Below are 16767 nucleotides of genomic sequence, written 5' to 3' on the forward strand. Positions count from 1 at the left end.
GGCCAAGAAAACACTGTTTGCCCTCACTGCCGGATACGGCCCACTTCTACATTTGGCCTGGCCCCCTGAACAACACCAGAGACGCATTATGATTTTTTTTTCAGCCTGGCCACGCAATCGAGGCTAATACACGCATAGAACATGACATTCTACTGGAACCTACAAAAGGTTCAGTGTTTCCTCTAGGACTTTTTTCTGCAGGCAGCAGGCTCCCCGCCCCCCCCCCCGCACAGGCACACAGACACACAGACACACACACACACACACACACACACACACACACACACACACACACACACACACACACACACACACACACACACACACACACACACACACACACACACACACACCACAGTTATCTGTAGTTTAACCTTAGTACTCTTAAGTACCCGACACGGTGCAAGACTGCTGTGAAGGTGGAGACATGCGGCGGTGGGGTATTTGCGACGATTAAAAAAATAATAATTTAAAGGAGCAGCGCTGGAATTTTAGTAGCAGCGGGCTGCCACTGCAGAATGAATGTAGCGGAAAGCCGGGGATTAAAAGGAAGGAACACAAGATCTTTGAGACACTGCTCATATGAGTCATTAAAGTTAGAGATTTTGCTCTGACAACTAAGCTGAACTTTTACCTGTTAAGATTGTGCATGGCACAACAGAAAATTAATGTTTTTTTTCTTTGAAGAACCCAGAGAGGGTAATTTGGTTATCATTTATTTCATAAATACTGTTATTATATATTTCCTGACTTTTTTTCTGTGAAGAACTTAGAGAGGGTTATTTGGTTATTATTTATTTAATAAATAGTGTTATTTATGTCATTAATAGTGTTATTATTTATTTCTTGACTTTTTTTTCTGTGAAGATCCCGGAAAGGGTTATTAATATTTGGTTATGTGTGGCTTTCTGGAAAACAATGTTTACGTTTAGGCACCCCTGCGATTGTCACACTTTTTCTGTTACAAACTGACCCTGGCCCCCCACCAGAGAAGGGAAAAGTTACGTGGCCCTCACAGGAAAAAGTTTGGGGACCCCTGTTCTAATGATTCAAATGACTGCATGTAATGTCATAGCTAGTAGTTGTAGTGATTCACAGAAAATCAACAGACTCTGAAATTCCTCTTGGCTTTATACAAAGCTTTTAAGTGTAGTTTAACTTCTTTTGGCTTTACAACCTGTAGGTTTCTTGTTTTTGTCCTCTTTCACTACTTCATTATTGTAGTTGTCACCTTCAGCTGGTAAATGTTTTTGATTGTAAACCTACTGTACTCTACCTGTGCAGAAAAAGCAACAGCAGCCAGACAAACTCATTGACTCATTCATAAAATAGTGGAAAACTCAGCTGCAACAGAACCTGATATTTCTACTGTGAAGCAAACACGGAGGAACCTTAAGCATACATTCTTTTAGCCAACTGGGGGCAACTCCTCCAACTGCCAAAAGAAGTTTCATTGTATAGAAGTTTTTGAGAAAACTATTCTTCTTTCACTTGATTTGTTTCATAAATAAACATTTTCTTAAAGTGTCTATGGTCTAAGTTGCTAATTTGAAGTTTGCTTCAATAGAGGTTGACATTAATTTTGTAAATTCTGGTCCCGCTTAAAGTTAAATAGAAAATGATCCTGTTTTAATGTGTGGCTGCTTTGTGATTTACAGGTTGTTAACGTATTCAACACTCACTCATTATGTCCCATTTCAAAAGAGAAAAATGGTAGCGGTCTTAAAATGGTGCTATAATGAGCAATAATGAGCAATGTCACAGTTGCTACGCCAATCTTTTACAAATCATCAAAAATAACCAAAATGAGAGTCAGCTTTGGACCCACATTCGTCATGTGACCAGGGACATGACCCCAAATGTATGGCTATGTTGTGCCATTTACGCTGTATGAGCAAACAGGTGACTATTTTCTAAAATATTCCTCATATTTACTTTGATAAGACAATGTCCTCGTGTCGTGTTTACAGTTTGATGTACTGCTCTCAAACTGCCAGAGTCAAGTAATCCAGTATCAAGTGCCATATGTTCCTTTTCCTTTTCAAATATTTTTGACAGTAAAAACTACTGTTCAATGAATGGCACAACTCGTTATCAGTGCATGTAACAATAAAGCTTTTAATATTGAGGAAAGTTAAATTATATTACGCCGATGACGTTGTGCCCTGTAGCACAACTACCTGACAATTGTTTTATTGATTTTTTTATTTGTAATTAAATGTTTGTATGCAATTCTAATCTACAACACTTGTTTTCAAATGCAGTGAATATCTCCTCATGGCCTGGAGGCTGTCTGTTCTGTGTTTGTGTTCATACACAGCCATTTACTCTGTAAATGGGAAACAAAGTGGCTCAGACCGATCCACACACAAAAACGTAAAAGCTTGTTGTGAACCTTTTTGTGCAAGTGCAGGAATAAAGACAGGGTGAGGGGAGAAAGGAGATGCAATTGCAATGAAATTGTGAATGCAAAACAAATCTTTTGTACCCTAGTTTACCTGACAATGTGCTGATGGCATCCACTCCTCCATTGTAGGCTGTGAAGTTGTTGGGCTGTATATGTACCCAGAGGACCTGGATGTAGCTTGACACCTGGTAGAAGCCACACCTCCCTGTAGCTGCCCATATGCAGAAAAAGAGCATCATCGTAGAAGAATAACATTTCTTACAGTCCAGTATGAGTGTTCTGAACATCCTTCCAACGTACTTGGCAGCCGTCTCACTCTTGCCCCAAAAGTTCCAGCTCTCTGAGTTGTTAACATCCACACTTGACTTTGTCTGGTCTGCAGAATATGCTTCATTAAAAAATAAACTAGTCTTCGGCATGGGCAGAAAACAGGAAGTTATCAGTGCTATGGAGACAGAGATGAGAGTCACGATAGCTAAGTAATACAAGGGAACACCAAAAGACACTAACAGTTGAGCTAGCAGAGCACCTGCTGCATAGCCCAGTAATATGGCTGCTCTGACATAACCAGTCACTCTCTGATAGTAGCTGGGCGGCACCACACTGTAAATGTAGGAGAAGTAGGCCACATCTGCTGCCATGGCAATGCTGTAGATGAAAAAGGCCAACTGAGCCCAGTGGACCCCTGAGCCAACTAGAATCAGCAGAAACGCCGTGACATAGGTGAGGCCCTGCAAGACGATAACAGGCTTGTATCTGAGGAAGTCTGTGACCAGGAGGACTGGGACCAGGAGGACCGCACTGGAGTAAGTCCACACAGGAATCACTTGACTAGTCACCTGTAGGTGGATAAGGATGACATGGAGATGTCATTATTTTTAGAAACTGACCCGCTGAGTGTATCTGTGAGACATGATGACAGTCACACACCAGATCCTGTCTCATTTTTATTCACTGTCAAAGAAAAATTACTTCTGCATGTACATGACGGAAAAGGAAGCAGCATGAATAAGAAGCACAACTTGATAAATTTGAATATTGTGCAAATCAACAGACTGGCTTCATTTCGAAAGCCAGATCCATTTATGCTAAATATGGTTCTTGAGTTGTTGCCGTTAACTTCTCTTTTGTTGTCTACTTTGGCCTACAACCTGCACCTGCATGTGGACGGCAGCTCGAAGTTGTCAACGTTCCAGATATGTACCATTATTGGCAGAACTCTAAAATATTTGATCTCTTGGCTTCTGCTTCAAGTGGTATTACTTAAGATTCAAATGGCCTTTTATTGTTGGTGCAAACACTGTACATGCATTCATTAATGGCTTCTATAAAGTAATTTTTATTGGTACTGATGGAGCTATTCCTGCTCTGGATTCACCACTACTGCTACAGCACAGTAGAATTACAGAAAACAGCACACGCATGTGATCCCAAGCGATTTTTGTATGCATTTAATGCTATTAAACTGAACAACTACTGCTTCCAGAAGGAAAACACCATCTGTGTTGTGCTATCAATTGATAACTTCATTTTCAGTTAACACAGAGGCTGCTTCAAGTAGTAGTAGAACACTAGTAAAGCACTTTGAGGCCACAGTTGTTGCCAACTTTATGAAGGGTTACCATGGTTACAGGTTTTATTATGGTCTATGGTAGGTTTAATGGAAAAGGCTCAGTGTCAGTGTCACTCTGCTCTGCACTGATACAATAGATGGTCTCTCCTCAGCAAATCAAGTTATTATGTCGAACTCTGAACCACTCTCTGTGTTCACCTATCTCCATGTTCTCTCTAGTGAAGAACAGCAGCTCATTCAGCAGATGATTCGCTCACTTGTTCGCCAAAGTTCTCTTTACTGTCTCGGTTTAACTTGAGTGATACTTAACAGCTGCCAGTATTTTCGTTGGTAATGTCAAAGGTACATCCACAAGACCTGTGGTACATTAGTAGTTGTAGATTAATGTTAGCTTGGCTTTTTAAAATGCCTTTTTATGTTCAAAATTAATCTCAGGTGCTTATTGATGGTTTGTAGATGAGTTTGTTTGTAAATTTGTTTCTTTGAAGAACTACCAGACAGCATTACTGCCTGATGTGCTTTATCACTGACTCAGCAGCAGTCAAACTGATCCATCTACCGAACAGGACACATTTTGGGTGGTGGAGGTGAATTAGGAGCTGCGATCTGTGATTCCACCGATCCTGCAGTGATTTGATCAGTGATCAGTTCATTTTTCCGTCTTGAACATTATTGTTTAGTTTTTCTTTGTTGATGAAGATGGCAAAACATTTCATCATAGTTCTTGAAATATTACTTTTTATTACTCCACCAAGTAACGGCAGAGTCATGTGACAGACGGTGTCTGTCTGTCTGTCTGTCTGTCCGTCCGTCCGTCCGTCCGTCCGTCCGTCCGTCCGTCCGTCTGTCTGTTTGCAACTCAAAATTCAAAAATGGACTAACGGATTTGGATGAAATTTTCAGGGAAGGTCAGAAATGGCACAAGAACCAACTGATGAGATTTTGGCAGTGATGCAGCTTATAGCCTGGATCTACGGATTTGTTAAAGATTTCTTTGTCATTGTGAGATAGCGGCACAGCATCACTGTAACTGTGACAACAAGTGAGCACTACATCAGCTGCCTGCTGACAACCACATGATTGCAATCCTATTACTAATCCACCGCTGTGGACTTATTGGGACTAATCTGTCGAAAATGATACAAGGAACAATTGATTAAATTGTGTTGGTGTTTCCAAGTTTCATCAATTCCCTCCGTCCGCTACATATTTAGATCACGTGATACGGTATCTGTACATAACGTGTACATGCATAATACACATCTGTGATCAGCACAAGGTCATTTTGTTTGTGGGTACAACTAAATAAAATGGCCGCATTCTATAGTGCTGTGATTTCTGATACATCGGAAAGAATATAATGACTTGGCAGCCTTGGCAGAATACTACACTCTCTGAGTGCTTTTCTTGTTTAGTTATGGGTTTGTTTTTGTCTTTAAAAATAGATAATCAATAAATTCTTTTTGTCATAGTCTTTGTTGACAAAATCAACGCTACAGGCATGGCATAGTGCACTGAAACTGAGATGTATCTGTAGAAGCTGAGGACATTTATGTGTATTAAAAATGTAAAACTATGACAGAAATAGGAGAAAAAAGGCAAAAAAAGAGCTCCATTTCAAGGTAGCTTTAGAGCTCTGTGCGTCAAGGAGCCGCCTACAGCTAAACTCTGTACAGTTGAGATATTGCATTTGTTAGGAATAAACCTGAACTTCAAAAACACCCCAGCAGTGATTTGTTGTAAAAAGCAACACAAAAATCTTATTGCGTTCTGTCTAAATGCACCTAACAAGAAAAGCAGGGCAGTACTCCACCGTGAACTACATAAGTCTAAACCTCACCCTAGTAATAAAAGGATTTTGTTAGTGTATGTTTTGAACAAGAAATTTAATTAGTTCCGGTTAAATTTTCTTTACAATCTGTATTTATCTAACTTATCTCAAAAGCCACTCGGGACCATAAGTTTTTAAGGTAATTTGCATCACACATGGGTGAGCACCAAACGAGTGCACCTTGAGTGTGACTGCTATAATTTGTGTGAACAATGCATATCTCACTGTGCCTTGTGCATCACAAAGTGATTGTCATTGAGGAGGTGTGAAGGACCCCATTTTCTTCTTAATGTCACCAGTGAGGCATGATACTGAAAAGGCTCTGCTGTTCTCCTCAGTCTGCACCAAACTTTGCCATGTAGGCCAAACATGACAGGTCTGCTGATGTCTAATTCATGCTTACATCACTTTACTGCAGTTGCACATGAATCTTTCATGTATCAAGAGACAATAACGCGTTGGTTAATAATGAAAGAGAGCAATTAATATTACAATGTGGATCCTTCCTCTAAAATAAATGATTAATACATCATGGGACCGATAAACTGGTTATCTAATAGCTGGATGTATTTGACGCATTTGCCCTTTGGCAGTAAGTAAGGCAACACTTAAGTTCAGCAAGATGCTACATCTTAACAACATTCAAAACTACTATGAAATCTGACTTCTATATTCTTGGTTGCCTGAGGAAGGATTTGAATTATTGCCTTTGGTATAACCATTCGGTCATCTTGGCCCAAGATAGGAGCGGTATTCTAATTCCACTTCATCTGCAACAATATACCATGCAAAACAGTATACATTGTGTTGGCAGCTAGTAAACAAGAAACGAACATTCTTTGCCATGTTGGACTTGCAGTGATGCAATACATGCATCAATGATTCAAGAAGTGACTTTGAAATGATAATGCTCCTTCTAACGTTGTAAAAATAAAAGGGCTCAAAGATAAAGAGGTAATACTCTTTAACATTCTTCTGAGATCTTCTTCTGTTACCAGTGCCTCTATTCTCATTGCACATTGTTTTTTAAATGAAAGATATCTATCAGCAGCACCCTCAAAGGCAAACTACATAGATAGAGAATTTTTCATTTTGTTTCTTCGTCCTTTGACACATGAAAAAAAATACATTAGAAAGAAAATGCAGTATGAAATGGGGAGACAACAATGGTATCACAAAAATGAGTTATAATACATTTTATTGTGATATTTAAAGTCTCCAGTGAATAAATCTTAATAGTTTTGATCTTGGATCTTTAAGGATTGATTTTAGTCCCTTATTGATGCACACACAGACAGATGTGGACATTGTTGTAATCTGCTTGGAAGACACCATTCCATACATATTTGGTAGGTTGTGTCTCCATGCTGTACACTGTGCTGCTGAGCATGTGCATGATTGCCCATGCCGTACTTGTGAATGCAGACAGTTGTGGTCGAGTTTACGAGGGTCCACGCAGTTCGGTAAATTTTGTCATCATTCCAGGCCGGGAGAGTCTGAGATATATGCAGATGTCTATGTTGAACCCAAATTTGTGTCCAAATGGTGACTATGCTGTGAGGGCAATAGTGGACATGCTCAGAGATAGTGTGTTTGCCATAATGCATGTGTGAAATATCTACTTTGCATTATTAGAGTCCTTCAGCAGCATTTCACTGAACCAGAAAAGTGACATATTAACAACAACACATCTGTAATTTTCAGCAGTTCCTGTCGACAAGGGAGTATAATCAAGGCTTTTAGCACTGACCTTCTCTAGAGCTGTCATCAGAACACAGTTGCCATGTTTGCTCAAATCCAACAGTAGAAAAATCATCCGTATTTAGTGTATTTTACTTTTGTTGGTATTGTCATTTCTGCCACTATCGTCTGCTATTCTAACTTCCAGCACTTGTTTTAATGCTTTAACTTTAGATTTTATTCCTGCACAGCTCAAAAGAAGAACAAGATGAAATGCAGAAGACCCATTAGTCATGACAGTGGGGGCTAGTTTTAAAATCTTTTACACAGTCATTGAGTATTTATATTCAAAATGTGTGATTTAAACTGATAGCTTCCTGCATTAAACTGGATGCTTAGCCACTGCATGTGAAAATTATTTAATTTCTAATTATAGATCATGGTTTATGATCATACTGCCACTTACATACAATACAGTTCAAAAGGTTGGAGTCACCCAGAAAATGTTATGTTTTCCATGAAAATTCACATTTTTATTCAAGTGCTAACAGAATTACACAAGGGTTTTCTAATCATCAGTTAGCCTTTCAACGCCACAATTTTTTAAATTTCCTTTTTTCAGGTCTACACAGACGAGCAGCTCGATGTTTAGTGAGCGGAAAGAAGGGGTGAGACAAAGGCGCAGACAGGAGTGATGGTTGCTGGAAATGTTCCTCTGTACCCCTATGTAGATATTCCATTAAAAATCTGTCTTTTCCATCTAGAATAATCCTTTACCACATTAACAATGTCTAGACTGTATTTCTGATTCATGTAATGCTATCTTCATAGAAAAAAATAGCTTTTCTTTCAAAAATAAGGACATTTCTAAGTGACTCCAAATTTTTGAACAGTAGCGTATATTGTGAATATTTTTTAGATTTTAAATCTACATCCTGTAATTTCAAACATATCATATTTAAATAACTTTTGTTGTTTTAAATGTCCATTAAAACTGAACACCCAATATAATTATATTTGCATAACTCTATTTTCAATAATATACATGATTCATGTAGTACCTATACATTATATATCTAAAAAAAGCACAGAAAATCTTAAAAATCTAGGTCCTCCATCACTGTACAGCAGTAGCATATTTAATTTCATAGTTCAGTACCTCACCTGCTCAGTGGTGAGATTCTTATAAGTCCCCGTGAGAAACACTGCCACAAAGGGCTCTATGGGCCTCATCATGGAGCAGAAACCATAGATGCAGAGCAGCACAGTGGGGCCCACCCATCCAGCATGGCAGGGCACATAATGGCCTGCCCAGCAAGGCCTGTTGCCACACTCCCTGCTCCAGCAAAAGCCCATCGTTCCTCTCCTGCTCCCCAGGGACGTCTGTCTGCATCCAGAGAGAGCACAGTCTAATTTAGGCAGTTTAATCTGTTGAGATATAGAAGCCCCAGATAAGGCCAAGGTGAGGCTGACTGTGAACACCAAGTCACCTGCTTTGCCATTGTTGTTGCTCTCCTCTGAAGTTTCCCTGGCTACAGCAAGACAGGAAAAAATGTGAGGCTGTGAGTGAAGATACATTAAGATGAAATACGAGGTGGTGAGCCCCTGGGGCTCCTGCAGGTTATAATAAATACTGTCTCCTATTCTGTCTTTATACAAAAACACCCTCATTCCTGCAGATATTGTGAAAGGGGTGGAAGTCAAGCAGAGGAATATGTATGAGTGTGTGTGTGTGTGTGTGTGTGTGTGTGTGTGTGTGTGTGTGTGTGTGTGTGTGTGTGTGTGTGTGTGTGTGTGTGTGCGTGTGCGTGTGTGCGTGTGTGTGTGCGCAAGATTACTGAATCTGTACATACTGTGCACCTGTTTAACTTCTGTCACCGTTACCCAGTGGAGCCCAAAACCAGGTGTTTGATGATGCATTGCTTCAACATCAAAGCATTGATCAATGTAAAGCATTATTTCTTTGCTGTCCAACTATAATTCTTCCGTCATTTACATTAAATATATATTAACAAATAACTGCGTCAACACATCTGCAAATATCACCCAAAATTCAACTTATCCAAATTTCTGTTTTCCAGATCTGACCTGAGAATCTTAACATTCAGCATTTTGTGTTTCTCCTCGAACTTTAAAGTCAGTTTTGGATTCTACTAGGCAGCTTGGCTGTGAATACTTAACACTTAGGGAAAGAAATAAGCAAGGCAATCATTCCCGAGATGAGAATTACTGTAGTCTGTAATTTAAAATATCCAGCAGCGAATTATGACTCACCAGTGGGGTGTCAACAGAAAGCTCTGCCTCAGCTCAAACTGTCAGATTGCCTCCATGACTTAATTCTCAACATCAAGGTCACAGCAGAGAAAATATTATTCATATTCATATATTTCCAGTTTAATGTTATCACATTTACAGAATATGCTGTTCACTGACTACTGCTGGAGGGAAGCATCAGAAAAAATTTGACCTCTAGACTGTCAGAGTAAAATTATAAAGGTATTTTTTGTGCTGTTCTTGACAGTGATGCTCTCTTTAGGGCTGTTGTTATCAGCACATGTTGTAGAACCAATAATAAGGTCAGACGGTCATCACTTTTCATTATTGTGCTGCTTTATCTATGTTGCTGAAACATCTGAAATCAATTAACATAATTTATATGAACAACAGTGGACTTATTTGTGAGGCGTTCAGGGACAGAAATAGAAGTCATAGGAGCATGGTCGGGATGGATGGTCAAATAAATTCGTGCAGGTTTCATTTCACTGTGTTATTTTGATGAATCTTTGAATTGCTTTGTGAAGGAACTTTATTTATGCAAAAGAAAACAGAAAAGTCAGTATCAAGTGACAATTCAAAATATCACTTAGGGTTCGAATTGCATTTTCGCACAATAGATTCAGTGGATGTATGAGTTCATAATTTATATTCGAGAGTAAATAAAGACCCAAACCTTAAATCTTGTCTGAGGCATTGTTGCATTTAATGTTAGAGTCTTTTTTGGTTTATGAGTTCTGCCTGTGGTCAGCATCACTTACCATATGTTCAGCATGTGTTTGTGTTTAAAGACAGCGATACTGTATTTTTGTGATGTTATAATAATACTGACACTAATGCAGTACAGTTTGGCCAAATTATTATGAAAAATGACATTAACACAACAGGGCAGCAAAACGCAGAGTAGAAATCACCGATTCTTAACCCATCATCCTCCTCTCTGAACTCATTATGTCACTGATTATCTCTGACCTGCAGCCTTAGTCCCATTGACTTTCAGCAGACAGAGACAGAACTCATTCCCATTTTGAGAAGCCAGCTCTTCTTTCTTCTCTGTAATATTCTCCAATCTGTGTTGGGACTGAGGGGATGATCAAAGGTATCTGTCTACCATATCCCCTTCCTCTCCGTCTGTAACTTCATGTTTAAAGATGGACTTAGACAGTCTTATGATAGCTTGAACAGAGTGAAAACTGTGGGAGGCAAAGGCAGGTAAATGTCTGAAATTGCCTGTTGTGCACAGTAGGGCCAAATGGAGCACAGCATGGTGAAGGACATCTAAAGGCTAATGGCGCCATATTCCTGTGTGTCACTTGCCCCTGCTCTGAGAAAAACTTTTAGAACAGACCCTGTGGAATTTGATTTTGGGGTACAGGGTGAACACTTTCTTTGAATAGGCTCTGAAATGCCCTCGCTGACCCCGTTGAGTTTAGCAGCCCTTTCCAAAAAAAAAAAAACCCTCCATGTAAGAGCACAAAGCAGAGAAAGAACACGTGTCCTCCCTACAAGAATTACTTTTTAAAATCTCGTCTTTCGTCAAAGGGAAATCTTTCACGACTTATTTTGTTCTCAACAACATTTCACTCGGGTTATTCAATTTACCGTCTATGCCCTCGCTTAATATTTCAATTAACCTATTTATCCTTTCTTCCTCATCGCTTCTGAATTGCAGCATCTGAAAAAGCGAATGTTCAAAGGCAACCCAGATGCATTGATTCCTAACGCTTCACAGACCAAACCCGTCTTCCCACAATCTCCTTTTTTTTTCTTTGCTGGCAAATCATGTGAGGCTGCTGCAGTGAGGAGCTTGACTTTGAAACAGTGTGTGTGTGTGTGTGTGTGTGTGTGTGTGTGTGTGTGTGTGTGTGTGTGTGTGTGTGTGTGTGTGTGTGTGTGTGTGTGTGTGTGTGTGTGTGTGTGTGTGTGTGTGTTTGGGGAAGGGGGGGGTTATATTGAGGTGGTTGTGAGGCTCAGATAAGCATATGTGTGCAGCAGTTCGCTTGCAAAACAAAACTCCCACTGTGTCGAGTTGATAAGACATGGAAGTCCGTTGATCTATTTTTTTTTAACCATCCATAATGGCTGTCGTTGATTTCATTGGACAACGAGCTGAACTTATTATGAGGTGGCTCTGGCAAATTTCTGCTATAGACAATGAAAGCAAAAAATGTAATCAAAATCCGCTTACAGGCTTCTATATTGATATTTGCATGTAGTTGTGTTTATGATTGACATCTAATGTTGTTGCTGTGTTAATAACAACAACAATAAAATATGTATATAATAATGATTAAATAAATACAAATGTAACAAAAAAAATCATCTGCTTGTTTCTTGTGTGATAAACTGAGCTAATTATTATTCCCAAGCTAAGCATAACTTCACCATATGTCTAACTTTTGAGAGAACATAAAAACACCAACATATGTCCCACCGAATAAATCATAACCCTGATAGAGTACGTTTAGTACCAGGACTGGGCTGTTATAAGAAAGTGAGCCCTTATTTAAGACTGCATTCCATTCTAATTACTGGATTGAACTGGCAAATGTTCAAATATTTACTGCCCCAACAGGAATCCCTAAGTGCATCCTATTGGGATGAGTGTTAAAACATCCTGTAATCATCCAGCTGAAGTTTTTAAGCACATCTCAGTTCCAGAGGCACTAAATTATGGTCGTAATGAGCACAACACTAGATGGAGCTCCTGCTTCACCATACACCTGCAGCATCACTCCTCATCTCAGTGATGCAGGGTGCTCGTGACACGTTCCTGACAATTTTGACAGTCTCAGCCACATAGTTGTGAAGCCGAGAAGAGCAGCTCATGATTGACACGCTGATGGACAGACAAACAGTGAAAAGCTCAAAACCAGCTGTCCTTGCCATGTGGCCATCTGCCGCATGCTGTCTAATTTGATGATGAGAGCTCCGTGTGGAATGTGGGCTTGATTGCTAAATATTTTGTCCCCATATGTTCTGAATTATCTTTTTAGCGTTTCTATACAGCTACAGAAATACGTGTAGTGGAATAGTTGATAGTGGTGTCAATATAAGCAGTAACAGTCAGTAGATCATAGCTGCAGCTGACAGCCTCTATGATCTATTGACATGCTTGTGGTGAAGATATAACTTGGTTCACAGAATCATCTAAAGAGCTGTGTTGTTGGCTTACAGCTAAGCCCCCTTGACATTTTGTTCATTCAGCCATGGGGCAGCATTTCCTGACACAGAAATATCGTAAAGATCCGAGATTTCAAAGGATGTGGTATTTACTTACAGTAATGTAAAAAAAATAAATAAATAAATAAAAAAACATGCTTTCTTCTTCGGCGTCTGACTTGAATCTATAATATGATGGACACTTCCATCTGGATATCACTGCTATGATCAATACCAGAAAAGATATGAATCATACGGTATAACCAATTTGTCACAGGGGCAAGTTCCTGTTTTTCATTATACCTGTCAGTCAGATGAAAAATGAAAAAAAAAAATCATCATGAATTCTGGTGTAGCTCTGTCTTTAGCAGCCCTGATGAATAACTGAATTATTTTCTTATGGCATGCATTAATAGGTCTTCCCAGTTTCCACTGGAAACACGGCCATGTCAATAAAGCAAATTAGTCTCTTAATGTGTGCAGCCATGCAAATCAAGAAATGTAGCAGCATTATGTTGCAGAGCCATGGGAATAAAGGCCATCAGTCCCAATGAATTTCCGTATAAGAGAGGAAGAGAGAAAGTTGTGGAATTCAAATGTCACTGAATATCAATGCATCAAAAGCACTGTAAAGCTTGCAGGAGCTGCTTCCGATCAACACTTCACATTTGAGCCAAGTGAACCTATGGCTGTCTGCACTGAACCCAACCCTGTGACATTTAAAAGGAGAAACAAGGAAGGTTTTCACTGCCCCATCGCACAAAATGACAATATCTCCAGGTGTGTGTGACAAGGATGATAGGAGCAACTCATATTTCTGGCATTCAGAAAGAAACTCTCTTGGTCATATTTGTTATTTTGGAACAGAAGCCATCAACCCCTTAGACTGTAGTGACAGGATCATCCCAAGGCCATGAAACATCCAGAACAGCACACAAGTCTGAGCTATCAAAAAAGCCAAGTGTGCATGCTGCACCAGAGGGTAATTTTAAAAATTAAGTTTCAATAACTTCTTCATTGTTTGCACCAGTCTCAGATGTACAATGATCCACACACAGTTTTCATCTGTCCATCATTCCCCATAACTGACTTTGACTGCCTCTTGGACCTCCTCAAGTAAGCTCTCCAGTTCATATGGGCAAGATCAGGTTCAGCTCCAGGACCTAGCAGTATATGTATATAGGTCCTTCAACACCTCTGAAAATCTTCAGGATAATTAAGTGAAGAGGAAGGATCGCCAACCATTTAATGGTGAAAATCCAGCTGATCTGAAAGATTTAAGGTCTGGATTTAACAACAAGCCAGTCGGCCCAGGAACCTGTAGTCTCTGCAGATTTACAAGCTCCCAAAGTCAGAAGTTGAGCCAAGCAGAGGATCAGAGGTTTCCTTCGTTGGCTTGGTCTCAGCAATAGTAACATTTTGCAGCTTCCTTTTAGCACGCTGACAGAGGAGTTTATACCAGTGTGGTCTAAGGAAGTAACACAGTACAGCGATTCGAGGGATCCCAAGGCATCACCACCAGGCAATGAGGTCCAGATGGGCAGTAAGTGGAGGACATGCAAGACACTAGAAGCAGCAGAGTCCAAGCCGAGACAGCTTGAGTTACTTAGTTAGTTCTGATCCATAGTAAGGAAGTTATGAGCAACAGGAGACACCATCTTATTCAGAATGAGGTATGAGCAGGTGTGGGGGAAGAAAGAGTGAGTATGATTGTGAGGCTGAGACACCAGGGAGCATGGACGAGGTGGGATGTGGTTGTGCAACGAAGGGTTACCTGGCATAACATCCTTCAGGCTGTCTGTGTAGGTTCTCATTCATCCAGGTCATGGTTATCCAAAGTTGTTTAAATCAATCCACTGGACTTTAAGAAAGTCTTAAAGTCCAGTGGATTGATTTAAACAACTTTGGATATCCTTCAGGCTGATTACTATCAAGTTCACTTCCTGATGCGTACGGTCTGTGGGGGCTTGCCAAGTTCTTTGCCCATAGAGTATGCCTCAAAAGTGAACTATGCAGTAGAACTTGGTGGCAGCATGAGCTCGTCCTCAAAGCATTTGCTGAAATAGTACCCTCAACAATCAATAAGAGCACGAAACATAGTCCTATAAGACCATTTCTTATAGGCTGAAACAAAAGCTGGGACAGGCCTTGTCATCTGGACTCCAGTTTGGCAGGTCCAGGCAAGTAGCTAAAGTTCTCAGAGGACATTGTCATAACAACACTACCTAGAAATAGTGACCATATTCAATATCAGTAAGCATGGCAGAACTGACTGTTCTTTGGGGAGATGGCGTAAACATTCCAAGTAGCAGGAGTTACAGGAGCAATGTGAAACAGGGCTAAAAACTCTGATGGTGAGCCAACTGATGTGGCTGTCTAGGCTGTACAGGTCAGTCACTCTCATTTTCAGCAAGCATTTTTCATGATTCTACAGCTACATGTTACTGACTGACCACTATTTGTTCCACAACAGCTCTGGATGACACACCAGTTCATCCCCAGTGACCTCTCGACTTCCTGTTTGTATCACCAGCTCCCTTCTGTAGCCCATATAATACTTAAGGCAATCCACAGAGCCTCCTGTCATCCCAGTAATCAATTACAGATCACGTAAAAGCCATAATCCTGAATGCGAAACCTGTATACCCAAAAACTCCTGGCATTCAAAAATCTTAGGAACTTCAGCAGCAAATCAGAGAAAAAAACAAACTTGATTCCGCATTTGAATTTGAAGTTTGCAGATTAAATCACTCTCTAACAAAAGTTTTATAGTAATCCCATTTCTTAATATGATGTACAGTCTCTATTTCTAAGAATGCTGGCTCTTGTCTGTGGCCTTAGTGACAGTTACAAAGGCTTTCCCCCCAGACTTCACCTTCTTATGAGGCTAGACAGGAGGTGGAATCATGCAGCTACTTAAAACGCACTTTTGAAGATCTTTGAGACTTTGAATATCTAGTCATGGTTATTTGAACTCTACAAGAAATTTGTGCATTAACAATTTGTTGACACTTAAAGCACAATCATATTTTTCTATCTGAGTGTTATGCACGCACTCAGATTGCTCTTTTATTTAACCTCTTTTTGTTTAATTTCTCCTGTACTTTGCTGGATGGTGTTAAGAATACAAGTAGTGATATTTATGGACCTTACATGTCTACACTTTACTTACCCAACAGGGGAAGAATGTAATTCACAATGGTGGAAATATCTTGGACCTAATTTTCAAAATAGGTATTGATTGTGAAGTTTCCTCTACTTTACAGACTTTAGCTTCTAATCACTCCTGTATCTGTTTTGTTGTCTGTCTGTATATTAAGTATAAGTTGAGAGCCTCTTATTTACAGCATCGCTACTGCAGTTCAATACCAGCTGAGTAACATGCATAATGTCTGGATTTATATTACTCAGCTGCAATTTCTAATTCACTCATTCTTCTTGCAGACAATCTGAATGTTACCTTTTCAAAATGCTTCACTTCTTTGTGCCTCATGCAACCAGGAATCAGACTTGAAGGAAATCAGCATATTATACTATCAATACTGTAACACATTTTTTGTGTTCTTCTACTTTTTAAAAACTGTAATTTCACATTTACTGAAATATCTTTTGTGGTAATTCATTTTGCTACAGTTTAAATTGGCTCTACTACAGAGTAATAACTTTTAAAGGCTCTGCGTACCAGGAAATGATGTGATGTCATACGCAAAAAGAACAAGTCAGCTGCTCATTCAATTGCCAGAATAAGATGAACATGAAATAATAGACAAGATCAAATAATGGACTCAAAGTCAGACTTAGATGCAGATTGTTTGTCTTGGAATCTCAGTTATATTCGAC

The 16767-nt window shown here is 39.6% G+C and overlaps 1 protein-coding gene across 1 annotated transcript; it reads right to left on the reverse strand.

Moving 5' to 3' along the window:
* Window positions 1–1272: 1272 nt before the first annotated feature.
* Window positions 1273–8847, reverse strand: LOC127530241 (thiamine transporter 2-like). Its single transcript, XM_051947593.1, has 3 exons — window positions 8656–8847; window positions 2504–3246; window positions 1273–1276 (listed from the first exon to the last, which is right to left on the reverse strand). Exons 1-3 carry the CDS (start codon window positions 8845–8847, stop codon window positions 1273–1275), a joined length of 939 nt encoding a protein of 312 aa, XP_051803553.1.
* Between the last annotated feature and the right edge of the window lie 7920 nt (window positions 8848–16767).

Source organism: Acanthochromis polyacanthus, chromosome 4 (genome assembly GCF_021347895.1).
Source record: "Acanthochromis polyacanthus isolate Apoly-LR-REF ecotype Palm Island chromosome 4, KAUST_Apoly_ChrSc, whole genome shotgun sequence".
Taxonomy (NCBI): domain Eukaryota; kingdom Metazoa; phylum Chordata; class Actinopteri; family Pomacentridae; genus Acanthochromis; species Acanthochromis polyacanthus.

Bases quoted from the DNA above. Each gene is read 5' to 3' on its own strand.
- LOC127530241 (XM_051947593.1), bottom strand. From the start codon at position 8,847: ATGGGCTTTTGCTGGAGCAGGGAGTGTGGCAACAGGCCTTGCTGGGCA. The intron at 3,247-8,655 runs GTGAGGTACTGA...ATCCACCTACAG, and splicing joins AGAATCTCACCACTGAGCAG to GTGACTAGTCAAGTGATTCC.